Source organism: Lepisma saccharinum, chromosome 19 (assembly GCF_977018435.1).
Source record: "Lepisma saccharinum chromosome 19, izLepSacc3.1, whole genome shotgun sequence".
In the NCBI taxonomy this organism is placed as follows: Eukaryota; Metazoa; Arthropoda; class Insecta; order Zygentoma; family Lepismatidae; genus Lepisma; species Lepisma saccharinum.
Window position 1 is genome coordinate 49,345,101 of NC_139247.1, and position 24,687 is coordinate 49,369,787.

The 24,687-nt window shown below is 37.6% G+C and overlaps 1 protein-coding gene across 1 annotated transcript; it reads right to left on the minus strand.

The window, feature by feature from the left end:
* Positions 1–2,875: 2,875 nt before the first annotated feature.
* Positions 2,876–3,763, minus strand: LOC146003020 (uncharacterized). Its single transcript, XM_083141180.1, has one exon. The coding sequence runs from the start codon at positions 3,761–3,763 to the stop codon at positions 2,876–2,878; it is 888 nt and encodes a 295-aa protein (XP_082997306.1).
* Between the last annotated feature and the right edge of the window lie 20,924 nt (positions 3,764–24,687).

Below are 24,687 nucleotides of genomic sequence, written 5' to 3' on the forward strand. Positions count from 1 at the left end.
TGTCTCACAATTGAACAAAACTGCAATAGGTATTTACAAACAATCCTCGCAAATATTTATTGCGCAGTCACTACATATTGGCGTGCTACAATATACTTTTGAATGAGAGGGCAGAGGAAATTAGATGAAAAAGAACACATATTGAAAACATGAATGTATGTTGTATGTACATAATTAATTCTTAATTCGTAATTCTATTTTATTATTATTTTAGGCTATTTTAAGCGGAACTGGTACGGTGGGGTCACTATGACCCCAATGAAAATAGTTTCTTCTGTATTTCGAAATTTCGCCACACCGTGGTGCTGCAAGTCTCAGTACCTTTCAGACAGCATGCTGAAAGCTTGTGGAACAATACTGCCTACACTTGAAATTGATTATGTTTTCAGTATAGTGAACTGCCACTGCACTCGTAATGCCACGCACTGCAACACAACCGTCGCTCTCAATAGTTCACAGCACGCTGTCTGAAAACAACTGAGACTTGCAGCACCACGGTGTGGGGAAATTTCGAAATACAGAAGAAGCAATTTTCATTGTAGTCACAGTGACCCCACCATACCAGTTACGCGTTAATACATGCAAAATATCAGCACTATACCATGAAAACTTAAGTGAAAATTAGCCTGCTGTTGTCTCGGCTAAATAAGGCTGATCAGTTGCAGAATGGTATCTTATTAATCCACAAAGCTGCATGCTTTCCGCCAGGGAAATGTTGATGACTCGACCATAAATGAACACGAATGATTTTTCAATTGTGCTTGTTAAAGTTTCAATTCCATTTTCTTTGAGGGGGATAAAATTGTTTGTGTGGGGAGAACCCCCCCCCCATTATTTCGCACACTGCTAACACAGGGTGGCCACTTTAGGACCATCATAAAATTCAAGTATAATCCCCGGTTCTCAAGGTGAACTTTCCAAAAAATTCAAGGCTACAAGCAGATGTTTTGTCTATTTCAATCTTAAGTATTACCGCCTCTCAACAACCACACACATAAGATTCCAATGTATCCAAAAATTCTATTTCAGTTCAATTAAACGGTATATGTAATTAATTTAAGGTACGAAATTTACATTTGCCATTTCACATATTCAAACTAGAAATACATCTACAAACACAAGTCACAAAGGTTACGGAATACACTAATTTACGAGAAATTGTTAATTGTATAAGAATTTCAAACTCAAATTTACCTAACCGCCTTCAAGATATCTTATCTTGCATAAATCTTCCATCTGTCAGGTAGATTGTTCTGCAAAGGGCACTAACAAAGTAAACGGATTCAGAGAATTCTGTTTTATTTTCTAGGCAGCTTTCTTTTCCTTCCTCGATAAAAATGAATGCTAAACTGTGAAAAACTTGCCTCAGGGCGTTAATGAATATGTATAAATTCAATTGGATTTGGATTAATAAAAGTTGCAATGTTTCACGTATACGACGAAAAATTCCCGGAGTCAATAATTCAAGCATAATTCCCGGAATTCAAAGAATTCCCGGTGAGTAGCCACCCTGTAGGTAACAGTAACAATAACTCAGTTATGGAGGGGGGAAATTTGAAGAAACTCTGTGTACAATCACAGATAAGCGAGGGTAATGGGAGGCAATGGGTAGCAAAGGTAAAGACGGAATTATACGGTACACGTCTGGGATGGGTGTGGGAAGAGGGGAGAATTGATGTGCAGATGCTAGGGGCCATACGTGCCAGACTGGAAGACATTAACATACAGAAAATTTTGGCAGAATGCGGCGCAAAAATATCGTTAACATCAGCGAAAATAGTGGATACGGATCGAGAATGGGGAAGGAGGAACTACGTGGATTTGTGTGTGGCAAAAGAAAGGTCAGGATTGGACTGGTTCAGAGTGCGGGGATGGACACAAGTTAACCTAAAACGGGAGGACGGAAGCTTAGAATGCCCGTTATGCGCTGAAGACGAGACGAAATTTCACATTCTTCCCCAGTGCAAAGAAACAGTGGAGCAGGACAAAATTATATCAGGGAAATAAATGAAGCTAACATTGAGAATATAATGACAACCGTTATTAGGAGGGAGAGACCGAGAGGGGAGGAGGCGTAAATAAGGAATCTGGGAACTTTCCTACACTATGTCTGGGCAAAGAGAGCAAAGAAGCTCAGTGGGGATAGCGAAAATGTGTGAAAGAGGGAGACTACTAAATAAATAAATAAATAAATCTGAGAAAATTTAGGAATCACTCAGGTAACAGTGCAAGTGTAGTGAAAGAATGGAAATGAAAGACGGTGTTTGTGAACTCCCAAGCACTGTGAATGAGGAAGCAGACTGAGAGGAGGAAGGGTGTAGGGAAATTGTACTAAACTTTTTCATCCTTGTATGGTATGCACAGCTGTAAAGGCTCATACTTGAATATAAATTACATTCCATTCTATTCTACTTTTTAAGAAGTTAACTTCCCAAACACTGATCTCAAGCTAAACACGGATCCCATAATGTACCAATTGACACAAATATGTTTAATAACATATTAAAATGCATAAACTGCTAATGATGAATTTTTTGTATTTTGCATCAAAATACACACAAAAATGCATCAAATGGTACTTTTATCAGCTGCTGTTCCTTGATATGCTTCAATTGAGAAGATCAGACAGGATCATTTAAGAGAAACCAATATTACATGTTTAACCGTGTTAATTGATGCACCAAAAATTCATCAATGCTGATTTCATGAATTCAAGTTGTGCGAGTATTTTCAGCAAAGTGTTAAAATGACGCATTACTATCGGGTGACAAGAAATAACCCGTACTAATGTTTGTGATCATAAAGTTATTAAACCGAAACAATTGAGCAAAACAACACTGAAGAACAATGACATGGGACCTTAGGAACAAGATGTTCAACTGGTTTCGAAGTGGCCTCCCTGGGCGGCGATACAGAGGTCCAAACGGGCTTTGAAATTTTGGGCAATGGGCCGCAGGTCCTCGGGCGACAATCGGTTCCACTCATGACGCAGCAATTGCTTCAGCGACTCCAAACTGTGGTGGCATTTAGCACATACCCTGGCCTCGAAAATTGACCACAGACTGTAGTCCATTGGGTTGAGGTCCAGCGAGTAGGGCGGCCATTCCGTCGATGCGATGAAGTCCGGAAAATGGGTTCTGCACCACGCTTGCGTCATTTTCGCCCTGTGGGCCGGAGCGGATACTTGCTGGAATGTCCATTGTGTATCGCCGAAGTGCTGCTGGGCCCACGGAAGGACAACGTTCTCGAGAATGTTGCGGCGGTACACTTCTTGGTTGCTTTTGACCCCTTGATCCACGAAAACCAGGGTCGTCTTGCCGCTTGCGCAAATTCCGCCCCACACCATGACCGACTGCGGATTTTGGCGGTGTTGGACGATGGCTGAGGTACCGGGAGCCCCTGCAGACCAGGTCCTGTTGTTTTGGTGGTTGTGCGCCTGCTCCACGGTGAACAGCTTCTCGTCTGTGAAAAGAATGCGCTCCCATTGCTGGCCTGCGGCCCGGCACTTCAGAGGGCGGCATCTTTTGAGTCGCAGGCGCTTGATTTCGTCCATGTGAAGCTGAACTTTTTGGAGCTTGTACGCCTTGAGGTTGAGGTTCTTTTTCGCCATTTGCCGCACCGATTCGCGGTTGATCCCGATCTCACGGGCGACTTTTCTCATGGTGACCCTCGGATTTCGCTGAACTCGCTTTTTGATGATCTTGCGGTTCTGGGACGTTGTTGACGGTAGGCTTTCTTCCTCTTCCGGGATGGTCGCCTTCATGGCCGAGCTCCTTGAATTGCCGAACTGCGTCTGAGACTGTCATTTTTGAAACACCCAGCAAACGAACAATTTCACATTGACGCTTTCCCTGACGCCACAGTTAAAAAATTGCACTGCGTTTGGTTGACACTCTGAAACACAAAGACTGTAATCGTTATGAAGCCGAAACAACAAGTACAGTTACAAAAGACTATGGAGAATCCAATAACACAACAATTATTTGGCTACGGTACACTACATTCTTGGCAGGATACGCCAAACTTTGTACGGGTTATTTCTTGTCACCTTGTATTTCCATGCTAAGGTGGATTTTTATTAATTTAATACAGTGTTGATGACTAAACGTGCAAACATAATTTACTTCTCCCAGTACCATAAATAACAGTTTTGAGTTTCTCTAGTTAAGCCTCGGCTGGATGTTGAAAGAAAACCAAATTTCCAGGGTGTCGTTAGTTCCGTTCTAACAACAGTACCAAGGGAACACGAGGGAGGCGCTGACGTCGCTTTCAAGAAATTCTCCTTCTTCCCAGCCACAAAGCCTCCCATATTCTTACCATCGTTACCTCGCTGCTTTTACGATCTTGCAAGGAGGGGGAGAATGGAATGGTCGTACCCACTGGCCATTGACAGATGTTCCGGAACCCTGAAGAATAACTGTTTTCCTTTCCTTATTTGAAAAAAAGCTTACACATCGTCCTTTGAGATCACCAGCCTATGCACTGTGAAGCTGCATGTTTCTTTTTGTTTCCGTCGGTACATTCATTTCGTTACAGTAAAATGGCCAACTAACATGGATTATGTAGTAAAATACGAAGGGGCGAGGTGTAGGGGCCCCACAATGTGCTCTTGATTTTTTTTATATAATCGCAGAAATTCCACAGATAGTGTCGCTTATAAAAAAAATAGATTTACGAAACAGAAATCTGGTTCCCAGTAACATCATATACGACATCTGCGATAACAAGCAGTGACGTATTATCTCAGCCAGAGGGGCCCCGGTAACTTGTCATATGGGTCTCCCTCCGAAATGCAGAATTAACTTACTTGCTCGCAGATGTCAATCGATAGGAAAATATCCCTCATCTCATACCTTTGTATCTACGCAGTTTGTCGTACACGCAGTGTAGCGTGTCAATTGTCTACAGTTAGGAATCCAGTAGAAATATTCAGTTGCTCAACCAGTCGATCCTTATTTTACAACAAACATCAAAATAGTTAATGCGTAACCTTTTAGTTTTACACGTGATATTTAAAATGTAACTTCCCACCAAATATTTTCAAGGAGGGGCCCAATTCTTTTCATATTGAAATACGCTTGTTACGTTTTACTTCAAAGGGGCTGAAAACCTCAGTTAAAGGTGGGACCCATAGTAAATTATCCCTTTGCTGTAAAGACCATTATTCCATCCTCTGCCACGCAGGGTATACAACTTATGAGTTGAATGTGACCATTATTTTGTGTAATTTTGTAAGTTCATATTTCTTACAATTTGGCATTTTGTGGACATTTCTGTCGAACTAGTTCTTATTTTCTAATGTGTTAGGATTTTTTTATCTGCAGTGTTCGAAGGGAAAATTCCTAGCTGCAAATTTCCTTGTTCGCGTTGGGGATAGAAGGAAGGATCCTTGTGTGGAGCAACTTGAAGATAATGAAGTAGATGAAGGAGAATGATTATGCAAATTCGAGCACTGATGGTCTATTAATAAAAAGGTTCTTGTTTCATGAAAAAGTCTTTAAGAAAGTATGATCACTGGTCTATCGAAAAAAGAATGGCAGCGTTAAAATTATGAATAATGATGTTGAGGTCTACTAACCTGTGGCAACCTTCTTTTATTTTGGGATGGGCTCAGTCCTTCGAAGCTACATTTCATTGAGTGATAAATTTTCAGTGAATAGAGTTCCTTCGCAGCTTTATTATCTATCACTCAAAGACTAGAGTCCGCAGTTATTTCTTCGTAGCAGATGGAAATTTACCTTGCGATAGGTTACTACCGACAATCTAGATGTCCGGTTCAACCCCCATTACTGAAGGATAAGTTTGTTGCTTGAGTATATTAGGGCTACTCACTCAGTATTAGAAGGCTAATGTAAGCGACTCTTACGTTGAATCTTGGCCTGGAGGAACCAGGGGATGACTTACGGGCTGAATGCACATTCACCTCAAAGTCCAAAAGAGAAATGTTTACTATTTTTTTACAATTCCACCAAAACAGTATTTTTTAATATCTGTGTAATATATGTAACTTCATAAAAAATATTTCAAGCAAAAATACAAAGCATCACGAACAAAATATTTGGCAGCGGGAAGCTTCCCCCTCCTCCAAAAGTGATTCCTGGCTGTGTCGCTGCGTTGAAGTAGAGAAAATATTTCCAGATTCTTCTTCCAGTTATTTTTCAGAGATTCAGCCCATCCTGATTTAGTTTCAAGAAAGTACTACAGTGATATAAGTCGATAATAAAAAAATGGGAAGGCATAATATTTGAGGTAAAAGTTAATTTCTTGTACAACGAAGGTGGGAGGGCAGCTAACTATTGTACTTCCGTCCCACTCTGGCATCATATTTTTTTTTGGCACTAAGGGGGCCCCTCAATATTTTACTTGCAGGTGGGCCCAAACATCTGCGCTACGCCACTGAGTGGCTCGGATCCCACTTTAAACTATACGTCCAGTCCCGATTTGCCTTTCTGTGAATATAATTGGTCTTAAAACAAGTTTAACAAACAAACGTTTTGCTATCAGTTCACAATTATGATTGGCTGTGCTCTAATAGTTGGTGATATTGATAAGTGTCCAAAATGGATAGATGCACGTAAAGAGTGAGGTATTTGCAAAATTTCCGGCAACTACTCTTGAAGCATCGATATATTATAAATTGTACATATATAGTCTCCCAAAATAACCAAATGTTAGCAAGTAGATGGAGGACTTCCCCTTCCCTTTAAAATACCATTCTGTACATAACCGCCGAACTCGGGATCTCTATTACTCAATATTAGTCTGTTCGATACCCGTTGTAGGCACATGGCACAGTGGTTCGGATCCCACTTTAAACTGTAGGTCCAGTCTCGATTAGCCTTCCTGTGCATAAAGTGGACTTAAAACAACCTGCGGTAACAGCGGCTACATGCACGCCACGCCTCTGCCTCCCGTCTTGTTTTGAAACATCAAATTTCTAGTTATGAGTGACACATCTCAACCTGGGATCATTATTTTCAACCCACTTGTAAACTATATCGTACTTATGGTTTTCCATTTGGATTCATTTAAGTTTACCACACCATAGCTACATACAAAAAATTCTCGTTATGCAATTTATGGTGACTGTGTACAGTGACACCAATTTATACGGGTCTGTGGGACCCGAGTCCACCCAATAATTTATGTGATTTGTGAATTCAAATTTTTGAGCCCACCCAGTGTTTTTTTTTTAAAATTGGCACCCCTGACTGTCTCTTTTAAATGCCATGTATTCGGTATTTTTTCAGACTTCTGGTGATTCACAAGTATTCTTGTATCGAACACTAAAACTGGGCGGTGTATCTGACGTATGTTGAGTTGCTTGGTCATTTAATCTTCTTCGAGAGCTTGTTGAGATCTGTAGTATTTTGTTGTGTTTTATAAAAATAAGTCGAGGTGGTCCCCGATCTAGGAAAACCATACGTTTGAAAGCATTGTTTTCAATCTTCGTTGCACAGTATGAATGGCCGCTTTGAAGACAGGTTTATTTTTTAATATAGTCCTATTAAATGCACACACATGGCATTTAGATGATTAAGAACGTGTGTTTTATGGAAACATGTCAGGAAACATGTCATGTCAGCCAAAACACATTTTCACCTCACTCAAGTATTATGTGAATTCAATTGAAATTGTACCAATATCTACAACTGAATGTGAATGCGGGTTCCGTGCCATGAATCTAACCTTTACTGAACAGAGGGAGATTAAATATTTGGTTAAATGATAGAATACATTGCCGTAAATCAATTTCAGTGTTGGTGTTTTATTTTCATTTGGTATGAGCTCAAAATTTTAAACCTTCGTTTTAAAAGTAATTCAAACACAAAAATTGTTATTGGGGGACATTTTGAGTTTTTTCGACTTTATTACTACCTTCATTTGAATATTTTATTTTCTAAAAATTTCGGGGGGGGGGGCTGTAGATCCTTCAGCACCCCCTCTGCGTATGCATGCCAGTGCCCTCTGGATCTCCCTCCCCTAAATAGTCCTCGCCTCAAAAGTGACAGAAAAGCCAAGGTGAATTCCTTTTTCTAATCTCTAATTCTCCGAAAGTATTCTTTTTGGAATGAGAAAATAGAGATTAAAGTTGATTTGAAAAAAAGAAAGTATTGAAGGACAATAACAGGGAAGTTTTCCCTTTGTAAAGTCGGCTGGGCGTCTCACTGGCCTGCAGGAGACTAAGATTAGATTCCTGGGCGTGTTTTGTAAGGTCGGATTTTTGCGGCCTTCTCTCTGCATAAAACGGCTCTGGGGTTCACTCATTCTCAAATAAATAGGTACCAGTGGAGGACGACACCCCTAGGGACGGGGGAAGGCTAAAGCAGGCTGGAGCGTGATGCTTAAAAACCAAATGATAGAGAATGAAAATGAAAATAAAGATTGATTGATTTGTGGTTTTATGTCAACTTTATGCACAGAAAGGCTAATCGGGAGTGGACCTACAGTTTAAAGTGGGATCCGAACCACTGTGCCATGTGCCTCCAGTGGAAATAAAGAGGCAAAACAGACTGAAAGAGAGGAAAAGGAAGTGGAAAACCAACCAAAACAGACTAGTTGTATAATAACAGAGGGAGGGGTGGATTGAGAGAAATGAAGATAAACATTTCTCACGATGGAGTGAGAAAAGGAACAAAGAAAAGAAACAGTACAGAACGATAAAGAGATAAAGGAAGGAAGAGAAACAAAAAGAGAGGCATACAGAGAAATCTATAGAAAGAGAGAATGAGAAACAGAAACAAAAGGTAGAAAACGAAATAGAGAACGAGCAAGTGGAGGGAGAGAGAGAAAGAGAAGGGCAAGAAATGAAGGATGCTCTATATCTGAAGAGCCAGGGAGAGAGAGCAAAGAACGCAGGAGGGAAAATGGAACAAGACCTAATCGTGAAAAAGATACTATGGTTTTACACACATAGAGAGAGATAAAAGAGTTATAAATAAAATCGAGTTTTCTGTATTACAAGTTCTAGACTCTCCCAAGTCTCATTCCAGCTCAAATGAGGCGAAAAAAAAAAAAGTCGCCCTAGTTTCGAGTGTAAACGAAATTTTAAAATTTTACTCGCTAAACTGCTGGAAAAGGAATACAATTCAATTGTATTCAAATATTATGCACCATTACCAAGGAGGGCCTACTTGTAATCAGAGGGCCCCGGGTTCAATAGCCGGTGAAGGAACGCCGCTCCCGAAGGAGTGGTTTGGATCCCACTTGAAACTAAATATTAAGATTTCACCAGATTTCTGACTGTGATGCACCGCCAAGTCATAAGTCCAATAGGCTCGAATGTCAGTTAATGAATGAATGCTTCCTTAGTTAATGTTACCAATGTCAAGTCACTGTTCAAATTGAAGGGGATTCCAGGAAAGTGTCTCCTGTCTCATTTTCCCCAGCCTCTACATCTTCAAACCAGTAACTTAAATTTTCCCCTTCGTAAATTTTCTGTTATTTTTGTATAATTTGTCTTTTAATTTTTAGGTTCATTTAACGCCGACACGTCAGTCAAAATTGTCAATTTTTACATAATATTACATTAATTTTTGTATTAAGTCCTATGTTATGCACAGATAGGCTAATTGGGATTGGACCTACAGTTTAAAGTGGGACCCTAACATGGGAACTCGTGATTACAAGGTGATGACGTTACCACTATGCGATCGGGGAGCAATAATTTCAGATGAAATTCATGGTTTGGAATTAAATTTATTAAAATGTTGTTACTTCACACCAAACTCACACAGAGCATTGTCGTCCTATTAAATTTTGCGCTTTATACGTTTCATAATAATAATAATAATACGCATGATGATCATAATAATAATAAGATGATGAATGTTAATTTAAATTTTTATTCTATTATTTACTTTGAGCTTCAATAAATTAAAATAAATCAGTTCTTGGGTCTCACCTCGCCGCAAAAGATTTAGTATAAGTAATATAATTGTATTAGGTAAAAAAAAGTCAAAACGCGAAAATGGGAATCTCTGAACCACTCTCTTCCATCCTACATTTTCTTCAATTCCCATTATGATGCATAACCTAGATATGTAAAAAAAAATCGGAGAGCATCACAGAGTAAGTCAACGAAGTAACTGGCTTTCTTGTTTTGGATCAGACTTGTAAACCGACGTAATTTGTGTAAACTAAGTGATGGCGATTCACTTCCTCGACTTGCAAGACTGTCTGTCTTGTATTTTGAAAGTAGCCACCCACTGAAGGAATGAATGCACTTCCCTGAGTTTCCAAGGTCTTTGCGCGGACAAAACATAAACCAGATGTCAAAGCAAGATAAGTTTACAAATTGCGGTGTGAAACCCTCCCCCCCTCCTCCGCTCCGAGCGGCACATGACCGGTGCCGCAGATGGGAGTTTACACATTCAGAGGGTTGCTTGCCCAGAAGCGACAGCAGCGCCATAAGCGGAAAATCCTCGAACTTCTAGAAGGCGTGGGAACTAAATACTTGTATTTTTTGTAATAAAATTATGTAATTTCTGTTGAAGATATTGTGCAAACGCTTGGAATTATCTATCTAAATTCACGACACTAAGATGCACAATGTTGAACCTAAATCGTAAGATGGTTTAAAATTCTTCAAACGCCCCATTTAAAGCTGCTTTCACATCCAATTAATGCTGCATTTCCAATTTTTTGTACGCCAAACTAGAATCCCAATTCGATTTTTTATTCATTACATCTCTCCGTGTATCCTTCTAGAAAAGCCTTGCAGAGTATCACCGAAATTGGAGGTATATGTTAGGAGATTTTGTCAACAGAAGGAGAAGCAGTTTTCAGCTGTTGAGAGAAACATCCAGCCGAGGCTTAAAAGCACGAGTTAATTAAAACAGGGTTAATTGAAGATATGGTACTCTAAGTTGTAGGCTAATTTTCTCAAAATAGAAAAGAAAAGGTTGAATAGTTTTGCATTAATCTGAGAATTAAGTACAAATTGAGTAGGGGTGTTAATTGAAAGCGGATAGATTCCTACACAGCGTCTACGAAAGAGAAAGATAGGTAGCTATCTCGTAATTATCTTCCCAGCGTGCCATTCGCAGCAGGCGGGGAATCCCCTTTCCATCAGTGTTGCCAACCAGGTCCTGCGTTTTTCCGCCTCATAAGATTAATTGTGATGAGAATGAATTATGATTCTGATGAAGCAACACATAAGAACGCCTCTACTCAGACCGGAAGTCGAACCTGTGTACGCTTCGTTACAGAAAAAACAAAAAAAACAAGGGAACCCCCTGAATAGTCATTCTCCACCCGAATACATTATGGGCGTATGTGGTTAATGTCCTGATGCCTTCACAATAAGCAATGACATCAGTTCCTCAGAATTGCTGTTCCCATGTTCTTGAGTGTTAAGCTGTTTATTAACTAATTTCATTTTGCAACGTGACACTTGCTTTAAAAAGAAAAGTAAGTCCAAAACATTGTGTTGAAATCTACCAAGTTTGTTCTGGGGTGCAAAACAAAACCTGGTTTACAAGATATATTGTACTAGAAATTAATGTGTTTGAATAAAGATGTTGGTGTACCAAAATAGCAGATACCTTATTCAGTAATAAAAATGGACAATTCGTAAAATACATTAAATTACAGATAATACTTATTTCAGTATTCATCAGTAACATGATGTCAGTACATGGAACATACATACATAAATAGGTATGTGAACAGGAGTAATTAATGTTACCATTAGAATTTAAAACTGATATATTCTTATTTAGGTGGTTAAGGGGAGAAGATACAGTTATGCACCAATTGGGCATTTATTTCAATATCGCCCGAATGGGCAGTGCTACTAAAAAAAATCCTGGGTGTATCCAAGAGTATGAATTTCCCTCCATGTTGCAATTGGAAGCGTTTTCTAATGTTGATTATTAAGCTGGACACGATGTTTGAAAAATATGATGAATAAGAATTTTCGGAATCCCATGTATTCCTTATGGGGAATCAACTTCAACATCAAGTTACGGCTAATCGAATGGAAGTTTCTACTTTTCCGCTGGTGAAATGCATCTTCAAACTGGCCTCTTCACGTTGACATATTTTTCTATTCCATGGGAAGTTTGATATTCCCAAGAGAACGAATCAAATCATACCCCCATATGATCAATGCTTTTCTCCGTGCCTCCTGGCAGTGTTTGCAAACCTGGTGCGCATAAAATAACTAAATTTCACCATAAATGGAGTTAAAACTGACTTTCATTAAGCTAGATTTACGAAGGCTGGATAAAGTGCCTCCTAGGGTAATGTTAGTTGGCAAAGGGTGGGGGCACTGCTATTTTCGTTAACTCTAAATTGATGACAATTTATTCTTAGTTTTCAACATCTAGATCCGGCGGCATCGCCCATCTCAATAATTCACCGATGGTCATATTAAATCGAAAATAAAGGATTCCCTGATAACAATATTATGTCAATTTCACGTCAAACACGGCGCTATAAAGAAGTAGCTGGGGAGATTAGAGAGAGTGGGGCGACGCAGACAATAACAATATCATATCACGTGCAAAATAATTATGACAAAAGTTGGTCTATGTGGGCCGGAACCAATGATGGCATGGGGCACGGGGGTGGGCGTCCCAGTTCACAGCCGGGCGAGTGCACGAAAAAGACAGATCTGGCTCTAAGAGAGCTAAGTTGGCACACTGCCACGGACGGAAGAGCTTGGGAAGACTCCCGTGAAAACTGTATCGCTTACCCTTAAGTACAAAGCCTATGGATTCTTAAAATATTTTAGTTCCTTGTAAGTGGTTAGGTTACATTATTGATGATTGGCTGTAACATAAATATATATATATATATATATATATATATATATATATATATGTCCGATTATTTTTAAATCAGTAAGATATGTTGTTGTAAGGAGTTTTGAAAAGCAATTAAAAATGTTACAATTAGAGGGATAGAACTTGGCATGAAGTCAAAGAAAAAAATGGGTATGTGGGCAAATAATAAAGTAATCTGAGAAAGATGTAATGTATGATGAGGAAAATTCAACTTTTTCATGAAGTAAAAAAGATTTAAGAGGTATTGAGAAATGTAATTTGTTCTCCATAGAGTGAAAATTATTACACTGATACATAATAGCTTATATCTTATGAGAGAGGAAGAGGTATCGCCAACTTGTGAGCGAGAATGGGCTGTAGGTCACCGTGAAATAGGCTGCGCCCACCTTCCTGCCCACCTAAATGGCCTACGTCAGAAGTTTCCAGGATGATTTAGAGGAAAGCAACATTCACACACCTAGATGGATAACGAGGGAACAATAAGAAAGAGAATGGGACAGAAAAATGAGAGAGAATCAAGGAAAACGATAGAAAGAGAGGAAGGCAGAAATAGAGCAACAGAGGAAAATACCATAGAATGAGGGAGCCAAAGAGAAGAAGAATGAAAGAGAAACAAGGAAAGAAGAGCAGAGGAAGGATGATAGGAAAAGTAGATGCATATGTGGACGAAGAAATAATGAAAGAGGTAACGACAGTGATGAGAAATAGGGCAAGAAAAAGGAAAGAGAAGGAAATGTGTAAAAACAGAAATAAGAAGAAAAGAAAGAGGTAGAACAAAAACAGAAAGAGATATATATAGAGGAAGAAAAAGAGAAAGAAGGAAATAGAAAAACAGAGAAAGAAAGAAAGAAAGAAAGAAATCTGTAGAAACAGAAGAAGAAATAAGAGGGAGAAAACGAGAAAGAATGATACAGAGAATGAAAAAAGAGAAACTTGTAAATAGAGGAGAAAGAAAGAGATACAGAGGAAGAAGAAAGAGAAAGAAAGAGATAGAAAAACAGAGGAAGGAAAATAAATCTGTAGAAACAGAAAAAGAAACATGAGGGAAAAAAAGGAGAAAGAGATACAGAGGAAGAAAGAAAGGATAGAAAGACAGCAAGAGAGACATTTATGGAGGAAGAATTAAAGTAATGTAGAAAGAACGGCTAACGATGCGGCAAAGGAAGAGAAACAAGAGATTTTACTTATTATTGAATATTTCAACTTGTTGATACTTGTCCACATAAGCAGACAGTTTTTCCACGAAACGAAGTTGACCTGCAGCAAAACTCCTATTAGTTCTTTTCAAGTTTTGTCAGGTGAAAAATTTGCTCTTGCTGACAATGAATGAAATCCAAGATACTTAACTTGTTTTCAGTATGCTCCAGTTGTTTCAGTGAACGTAGAAAGGAGCTTCAGCATGGACAAGTCTTTACTAGTAGGAAATAGACAATATTGTTTAAATGAAAATCTGCACCAAGTGTTTATTGGTAATTTTAATTCAGACTTATTGCGAAAGGCCACGCGATCTGTATTTTCAAAAACAATGCAGAATAAAATGTTCTTTGTATACTGATTTTAAGCTGCATATGTTTTGCCAGTTCCGTAATAATCAGTGTGCTTCTTACAGGGAGTATACCAACTTTCCGAACGATTTATAGTGAATTTGAGCATTTTGCACTATCATCCATTAATCTTCCATCTACAGTAAAATTAAACTATTACCCGTTAAAGAGCATAATAATAGGAAACTCTTCCAAAAATCATTTTCTAGCAATGGTCGGGTATCGAACCCGGAACCCCTTGATTACAAGGCAATACACAATCGGAAAGTCCTTTGATGTGTGGAGGTGTGTAGTACATTACTTGGATGAGGATTATCCTTTTTTTACAAAATTGCTTTCGAGTATACAAGCATCTCGTGAATGAGAATTTCTGCTCGGTCTCGGTCTCGTCTCGCTCTCGTATCGCGCATCGAAGCTGCGAATGTTACCGAGAGGAGGCAAGTATGCAACCACGCTGAACAGAAGTGAATTAACTTAACAATTACGATAAACAAAATATACGACCTACGCACGTACATATCAACTTGATATGACTGAATAAGTCTACAGTAAAGTAATTTCGGTTTAACTAAATTTTTTAAAAATAAAATATATAATAAATACATTACAGTTGAACAAAGTCTCGAACAAGACCTAGAATCTTGTCTCGTACAGAGGTCTGTGTCCTTCTCGTAATCGTATTGGTAAGTCTTGAGAGGCTGATCTCGTTTCTGGCTCGACATCTGAAATCTCAAAATTCGAATAATATATTGATTAAATCACGAAGACTTAGGTGGGAGGGACATGTGACACGAATGGGAGAGGAAAGAAGAATTTACAGGATTCTTGTGGGGAAACCTGATGGTAAGAGACCAGTAGGAAGGTCAAAATGAAGATGGAGGGATAATGTGGAGATGGACCTAAAGGAAATTGGTAAGGATGGAAAAGATTGGATTGATCTTGCCCAGGATAGGTACAGATGGAAGGCGTGTATTGCTGCAGCCATAAACCTTCGGGTTTAAGAAGGCTAGAGAGTGAGTGAGTTAGTTTAGTCTGGAACTTGTAACCCGGTAACATTGTGAAATCAAATTACAAAAAAGAAACAGTTAATTTCGTTGCATTTTACTATTTAACAAAAAGAAACTCACTACTTCCCCTCTACTGCCCCAGACTTCACACCATCCTAAGAGATTTCGTCACGCAGATGGCAACACTGCGCACGATCCAACACCCACAAGCCAATTACATCTTTAGAGAGATAACGAAACCCACTCTCGTAAATCATTGGACAATTGTTAAGCTCACGGAGATAAACAGAGAACCTTAATGCTTTTATATAGGCCGTACTTATCTCATGACAGCACCATCCTTGTTTGTTAAAAACTCAACATGGGAAATTATTCATTTTCCATCGCGTCAAGTTTCATTGTTAGCGTTATCTCCCGGTCGTTGCAATCAGAGCCTGTCATTTCATATATCCATCTTTCCCTCGGGGCACAGGGGCCAGGTTTTGGGAACCTTGCGTGTTATTGATTGTTTAGCAATGGGATGGTTGGCTGAAGAAGATACAAGAAAGAAACACTCCCTGCTTTTTTTTTTTTTTGGTGCATGAGTAGTTCTAATATACTTCGGCTTCGGGGATAGTCACTAGGGATGACCATAATATCTGGATAACGAATAACTATCTGGATTTCAAATAATCCAATATCCGTTTGTTATGCAACGGATAATCACTAGGGAACAGTGAAATTGCTGCACAGTGTTTGAGAGCTAATTTGTGGCGATTTCATGCTGCTGATTAATGATACAATAATATATTTCCTGAATTGGCTATAATTTATGAAATAAATGCAACTAAACCAAAATGGCGGAAACGTAAGACATACATATAAATGAACTTCCAACAACAATATAATATTTCTTTTTGCGATTACAATCATTATTATAAAAATAAATTTATATAGGCCTATGATCATAATAATTAAGAAAATATGTACACAATGATGTAACAAACTATGTGAAACGTTTTCTATACGATTTCCTGCTGTATTAATTTTTAGGACAATCCCTCTGTAAGCTCCAACAGTAGTCGGCCATCATGTGGCGATCTCATCGTCCCTGGTACCTTTCTTCCATTATCCTTATATCCTGATGGAACCTTTCTCCCCGTTCTTCACCAAAATCACCAAGGTTCTCAGGGAATCTGTCAATGTGGCTATGTAGAAAATGTATCTTCACACTCATATTAGCTCCCAATTTCTCAAAATTTTTCAATATATTTCCAACTATATTGCGATAGTTTTCTGCTCTGTGATTCCCCAAAAAGTTTTTGACGACGGACACAAAGCTCAGCCAGACCTCAGATTCGATGTAAGACATGTAAGTTGTAAAATTGGCATCATTTATAAGTGTACGAATTTGTGGTCCGTCAAAGATTCCTGCCTTCAATTTTTCAATACTTAGTCCTGGAAAAGTGTGGCATATATATTTGAAACAATCACCACTTGTATCTAAGGCCTTGACAATGTTTCATAAGTTACCTAGCAACAAGTTACAAATAAATAAATAAGTTTCTTAATGGGAATTTCAGCCCATTATCAAATTTTGATATTATCGAGAAAACCGTGGAGTAATTTTACCTCCTACATTTTCCATGGTGTGTTTATTTTTATAACTGGAGTCAATTCAACTGTACCAATCATACAATTGGCAATCACAGCTGTCTTGTGTGCTGAAACTGTTATTAAACTTTATGCCACAAAATAAAATAGTTTTATTGTTCCCCAGTCTAATTAATTAATTTATTTATTTAGGTACATACATCACATTATAACCAAATGTCCATTTACAGTGTCTTACCTGATCTGTGAGGTGTTGCTCACTTTGACGTCACTTCGGTGCTTTGTGGCATTCACGCCTTCCAAACTAACATTTCAGCATTAAAGTTTGCATCACTGACTATGTTATTGTTGATTGTTTTCGTCATATAATCCTCACAGACAGAATTGCGGAATTTGAATGTGGATAACATGAAAAAAGATTGTTGCCTAACTATACGGCGAAGAGTGGATTTTAATACCAAATTTCCAATGGTAAGTTCTGCCATTGACGTAGGGTTAGGCAACACACATAACGTTATGCAAGATAGTGCATATTTCAGGATATAGGTGTTAGTTCCATTTTCATTGCCGGTGACTAGCCTATACGTAATCAGTAGGGAGACAAATTTATTGTAAATAAAAACTGAGGAGAGCGGTAAATAAAACGTTAGATCAGCGGTATATACCAGCGGTGGAAAAAAAAATTGGCACACACTTTTTTCATTATGATAGAAAACAACATACAAAAGATCTATAAATTGATAAACTACTTCATTTTTATATACTGTACACAAGTACTTAGCTGTCCAACCAAAAATAAAACATCAACACAAAATCACTTCATTTCTAAATTGCATATCTCAAGTGAATTATTCATTGTATGTATTTAAAGGATATCCTTGCTGTCCAACAAATAAAAATAATCACTACTGCACATACAGAAACACATGTTGAAAATCACATGATGATAAACAAAATTCATTCATGACTGAACACAAACGACACCATTGTTTCCCTTGATGTGCGGGAACAGACTAATCTTATCGCTGCTACAGCTAGCAAGTTCAATGAAACTGGAAGTTGAGTAGACATTCGGGGGAAGAAAGGAATGCAGCTTGACAGGGAGCGAAGTTTCCGAACTGAGATTATGTGCATGGGAAATCCCAATTTGCAGCGTCTTCCTGATGTGATCGAAAATAAAGCGTTCTTCAGCTGGAAGTGGTAGGAAACTTTAGGCAAACGTTTCGTTACAAATGGACAGTTTGCGCACACAACCTCGATTGCCGGTTTTTGCGTGTTTTCTATTTAATTTGATGATATTTCACGGTTATTTCGCGAAAAAGCGTTCATTTCGTGGAAAAGCACACATTTCGCATTACTTCGCGAATAAAACTCATGCATATTTCAACATTGGGGGTGTAGTTACGTGCAGAATGTTCAAAATTGCGTCTTTTTTTATATTTCGCGATTTCGCGCATCACGAAAATTCAATGTCCCTACTAATCTGTATTCTTCAGGAATTTTCAACTAGTTAACATTTTTTTTAACCTACTTTAGGATTTTCGATCCTAACTTAGGATTTTTAGAACCTATTTTAGGATTTTAGAATCTATTTTAGTAACCTAAAAGCACACTTTTTAGAACCTAAAAATCCGAAGTCTAATTATCACATTGTTTGTTACACAGAATATGCAATCAAAAGAATCGATAAGGTACAATAATATGATAATATAAAAAGTAATATGAAAAAGGAAAAGAAAGTAACAACCTGTCAAGTGAGGTAAGACCTTGAACAGGATATGACAAGAATACTAACAGACAAAAACAAAACAACCAAACAAAAAACATATGAGCCACGCATTACATATAAATGATGAGGTATAGAAATAATGATAGTAACTAGTATAAACTGGTCCTTAGCATTAATTCTTTCACCTGAACAAACCAAGTATGTAAAAAGAAAATGACTGAACTGCTAAATAACGTCAAATCTTGTTTTGAAAGTAAGCTTCAATTTCACTTTTGAGCGTTCGTAAGCTTTGAAAGATGTCCACCTTATCATATGATTTTGCAATTTCGTTGTACAACCTATACATTTTCCGAGTGGGTGCCGCATTGGCTGAATTTGTTAGAACTCTCGGTACTTGAAACAACTCTCTCCGCGGTCTTACCTTACTATATGGTATATAAAAAGAGATTTCTGAGAGAAGTTGAGAGGAGTCTAATGAGTTGTTTTGAAGTTTATGTAAAAACAGTAACTGATGTATACCTATTTCTTCTATCATATAGGGCCCGACCCTGTGCCCGAGTGGTTAGCACATAGCGCTGCGACGCCAAGGGTCCCGGGTTCGAATCCCGGTCGGGCTTGGTTGTTTGTGAATGTCCATTCATCAATTTCATCATTTCATCACTCATCCCCATCTTCGCAAATTAGCCAAGAGGCACAAAACGCGAAGTAAAATAAACTAAATCAAATAAAAAAAAATCAAAATTCTATCATATAGGAATTGTATGTGGAAGTGTTTTTTTTCCTTCGGATAATGTGGGTATCCTAATAATACGGATATCCGGATAATTCGGATTATCCGAATGTTCAGATAATCCATGTGTGCAGATCATTATTTACTATTTACTTTTTCAAGTTCGGTAAGTTATTCCGGAAAGAATATTGATTGATTTGTTGTTTTAAGTCCACTTTATGCAGATATGCTAATCTGGAATGGATCTACAGTTTAAAGTGGGATCCGAACCACCATGTACCTCCACCGGATATCAAACCCGGGACCCCTTTATTACAAGGTGACGACGTTACCATTACGCCATCGGGGAGGCCCTCTCTGGAAATAGTTTCTAAAATTAAGGAAATAACACTCGTAAAAATTTTGAAAAAAAAACAAATCGTATGCTTTTAAACCAATACGTGCTTCTGGAAGTATTGTGAATGCTGATCACGGAAATGGCATCCACTTCTTTCCCCATCATGTCGGGATTTTTCACAATTCCACAATCAAAATTCTTATATTCGCCATAACATTACATTTATTACACAACGGAAGTAATTTACACAAGATAAATTTCATAGAATCCATAATTAAATAAAAAAAGCGAGCGGGCGGAGCAATTCAGTGCGCGCTGCTGAAAACGGCGGGTAGCTGAAGCCACGTTGCCCGTCTCACGCGTTCACTCTCGAATCACTACTTGCGGAGGACTATTTTCATTTTCTTGCTCCACATACTCCTTGGGTAGAGTGTAGATGGTGTTCCATGTGTCGTCATCAACCCTTTTTCTCTCTCTTCCTTGAAATTACTTGATACTATCTGTTTTCAAACCAAAAACCGGTGTAGAAAACTTAGTGTGATATCGAAAAAAGGTTTTAAAGAATCAACTGGTATTCAATATCATTTCTTTGAACTATCGGTTCACCGAAATTATCAGTTTCGACGTCAAGTGTTGTGACCAAATTCGGATATTGTATTAACGGAATATCAGATAGGCTAATTTTGTAAATCAGGATATCATTTATCTGTCATTCGAATATCGAAATTTTGGGGCATTCCTAATTGCATATATTAAGGATAGAGGGGTCTGTTGTTTAAAATATGAAACCTTTGTCGTAGGAGCACAAATTCTTCTCTTTGTAGGAAATTTTGAAAAATGTATCATTTTTTAAAAAATGTTTTTATATTTGCGCAAAATGAGATTATAAATATTTCAGTATTGTGATATGAAATGAAGCTCTTAAAGTTGTTTCTTTTATGAGAAAATGTAAGTAATTTCTATTTCAGTACAACAATAATGTATCTTCTTTTGTTTTAAGTTGGTTAAACTTCGTCTTTATAAGGGTATCATATATTCACAGGGGGCAGGCCCGGATTTCCCAATAGGCCTCATAGGCCCGGGCCTAGAGCGGCACTTTGGTAGGGGCGGCACGATTGTTTGTTTTAAATGTATAAGGAATACCTAATTCTCGGATTGCCTCTGTTTTTCTCCGGACACACGAATGGAATGACTTAATGTCGTTGTATTGTAAATATAAGTTAACGAAGAGTATTTCTTAATACTAGCAGGGCTCGGAACTAGTTTACTAATTTGTTGTTTTAATTACCGACGTTGTTGTTTCGAATGTACAGTATTGTGCCGGGTCGGCGATTGCGGCAAGAACGTGGAGCCTGCTGCTTGCTTTTGAAAGACAACACCGGCTTGGCTGCGTTCCAGGAACGCCGTTCCTTGTTACTGCCGGCATTGGCCGTATATCAAAAGCATGTGATTCGCGTTCAATTGTTGAGAATTAAACTGTCGGCGCAAGCATTATTATGTATCTACCACTTAAATAAAGTAAAAATAAGTCTTCTCTGAAAAACAAGGTAAATGTTATATGTCATATCGCTTTGTTACATTTTTTGTTTGTAACTATCATTTAATTAATATTGCATGCCGTTAATAGTAAAAATAGTAATACAGAAAATAATGATTTCTTTACATTCTTGATATACGGTATGGGGGGCGGCAGAGCTTGTTTGGCCTAGGGGCGGCAAGAAGGTAAATCCGGCCCTGACAGGGGGGGCCACGATCTGACATGTAAGGGTGCGAGTAGGGTGCAAAGATTACTAAGAGGGGTGCGATGTTTGCTTAAGTGAAATAAAAGCACCGCGACTTACATATTTATTTAACCTTATAGTGTTATTATTTCTTGTTTGCAGTAAGATTGCGCATATATTTACATTATTGATTGCAAATCTTTTATAATTATTCACTATTTGTCATCTGCCAAGGGAGAGCTACCTATTTTGGGGGAGCAGCATTATCTCCGCTTCTCATTCAGACCCAACGTGTTGCCAGGTGCCTGGGCTTGCCTAGTATTGATGGCTTCCCGGAGAATGAGTCCTTGATTTCCAGGCGGCGACCTTATATATTACCAGAAGCAGTGGCCTATTCTCTAAGTTACCGTGCTTACCACCGGTAAACCAACATTTTTTAAACTAACTAACTAACTCCCTAGCCTTCTTAAACCCGAAGGTTCATGGCTGCAGCAACACAGGCCTTCCATCTTTCCCTATCTTGAGCAAGTTCTATATACTCTTTTCCATCCCTACCGATTTCCCTTAGGTCCATCTCAACGTTGTCCCTCCATCTTCGTCTTGGCCTTCCTACAGGTCTCTTACCATCAGGTTTCCCAACAAGAATCCTGTAAACTCCTCTTTCCTCTCCCATTCGTGCTACATGGCATGCCCACCTAAGTCTTCTTGATTTAATTATTCTAATAATATCTGGACATGAATACAAATTATGTAGTTCTAAATTATGTAACCTTCTCCACTCACCTGTCTCCTCATCCCTTTTAGGTCCAAAAATTTTCCTAAGGATCTTATTTTCAAATACTCTCAATTTCTGTTCCTCTTTCAATGTAAGGGACCAAGTTTCACATCCATATAATACTACAGGCAAAATTACTGTTTTGTATATTTTAACTTTTAGTTTCTTAGATATTAAATGAGAAGACAAAAATTTATGAAGAGAGAAGTAACATGCATTTCCTGAATTAAGCCTACTTTTTATTTCCTCTTTAATATAATTTTCATTTGTTAATGTTACTCCTAAGTATTTGAATTTGAAAACTCGTTCAAAAGAGTTGTTATCAATAATTAGATTTTGATTATTACCTAACACTTGGTTTCGGCCTGTAAGCATATATTTAGTTTTCTCTTTGTTAACTTCCAAACCTATCTCTTTAGCAGTTTTGAAAAATATTTTAGCATTATTCTTAATTGTATTCACATCATCCCCCAGTAAGTCTACACCATCTGCATATGCTAACAACTGAGTCACACCATTTAATTTTAGTCCTTCTTTAGTTTCTTTTACCTTCCTTACAGCATATTCTAAGGCAAAATTAAAGAGCAATGGAGATAATGCATCTCCTTGTTTTAACCCATCATGAATTGTAAATTTGTCAGACATATTAATACCTACACGAATTTTACTTTCTGTTTCACTGGTGCATATTTTTATCATACTAACAAGCTTCTTAGGTATTCCAAACTCTACTAATATATTATACATATAATTTATCTCTTTTGACCGAATCATATGCTTTTTTGAAATCAATGAATAGCTGATGGACATTTTGATTATATTCCCACTTTTTTTCAAGCGTCTGTCTGATGTGAAATATTTGATCTGTAGTTGATCTGTTACGTTTAAATCCACATTGATAATCACCTATAATTTCATTAGCATATGGGGTTAGTCTTGTTAAAAGAATGTTAGATAATATTTTATATGTTGTTGAGAGTAGAGAAATTCCACGGTAATTATTGCAGTTCATTTTATCACCTTTTTTAAACACAGGAACAATTATGGATTCTTTCTACTGTTGAGGGATTTCTTCTTTATTTCATATTAAACAAATTAATTTATGAATTTGACATGTTAATGAATTTCCACCATATTTAATTAACTCGGCTGGTATTAAATCAATGCCAGGTGCTTTGTTATTCTTTAGCCTTTTAATAGCATCTTTAACTTCAGTCAAGTTAGGTTCTGGAACTAAAGGTTCTGCTGTGTGGACTTCATTTACTTCTGATTTATCTCCTACATGGATATTTAAAAGGTCATTAAAGTAGTTCTTCCATCTATTTAGAATATCGCTTGGGTCAGCTAGAAAATTACCGTCTTTATCTTTTATCATGTTTACTTTAGGTTGCCACCCCTTTCTAAACTCATTTACACCTTTATATAAATCTCTGATATTTTTATTTTTGCTGTTTGTTTCAATTTCGTTAATTTTGCTTTTCAAGTAATCTCTTTTTTTACATCTAAACATGGGGTTAACTTCTCGCTTTATTCTATTATAATTGTTTAGATTTGTATCATCAGAGTTATTTAACCACCTAAGTCTAGCCTGATTTCTTATTTCTATTAGATTATGACATTCATTATCAAACCATAGCTTACTTTTTCTCGGTTTATGGTATCCTATACTTTCTTTAGCTGCTGATTCTATTGCATTACGTATGTGCTCCCAATTCTTATTTACGTCTGTTTCATTTATATTTTCATCATAATTTAAATCCTGCAAAACATCAAATCTATTTGACAGTTTAATTTGGTAATCTTTCTTAATTCTTTCATCAGTAAACTTTCCTGTATCAAATTTTAGAACTTTTAGATTTTGTTGCTTATGGTTTATCACTGAGAGTCTTTCTCTTAATTTAGCAATTACTAAATAATGGTCACTGGCACAGTCAGCACCTCTATGTGTACGAACGTCAATTATACTAGTATGCCTTCTCTTATCAATGAGAATATGATCTATCTGATTATGAGTTTTACCATCTGGAGAAGACCAGGTATATTTATGGATATCTTTATGTTTAAAAGTGGTACTTTTCACAATTAAATTCTTTGAGGTTGCAAAAGTAATCAATCTTATACCATTATCATTACTTAATTCATGAAGACTTTCTTTACCAATCGTGGGTTTAAATGTCTCTTCTTTGCCAATCTGTGCATTACAGTCACCTAACAGAATTTTCATATCATACTGAGAAAATTTATCAAAGACCTGTTCTAACTCTGCATAAAAATCATCTTTAGTATTATCATCTTTATCTTCCGTTGGTGCATGTATGTTTATTAAAATAATTTTACACCACCTACCATGTAAAACTGCATATGATATCCTATCATTAATAAATTCTACTAGACAGCACACCTACTACACAAGACAAACCCACATACAAGCACACCACAACTACTACACAAGACAAACAC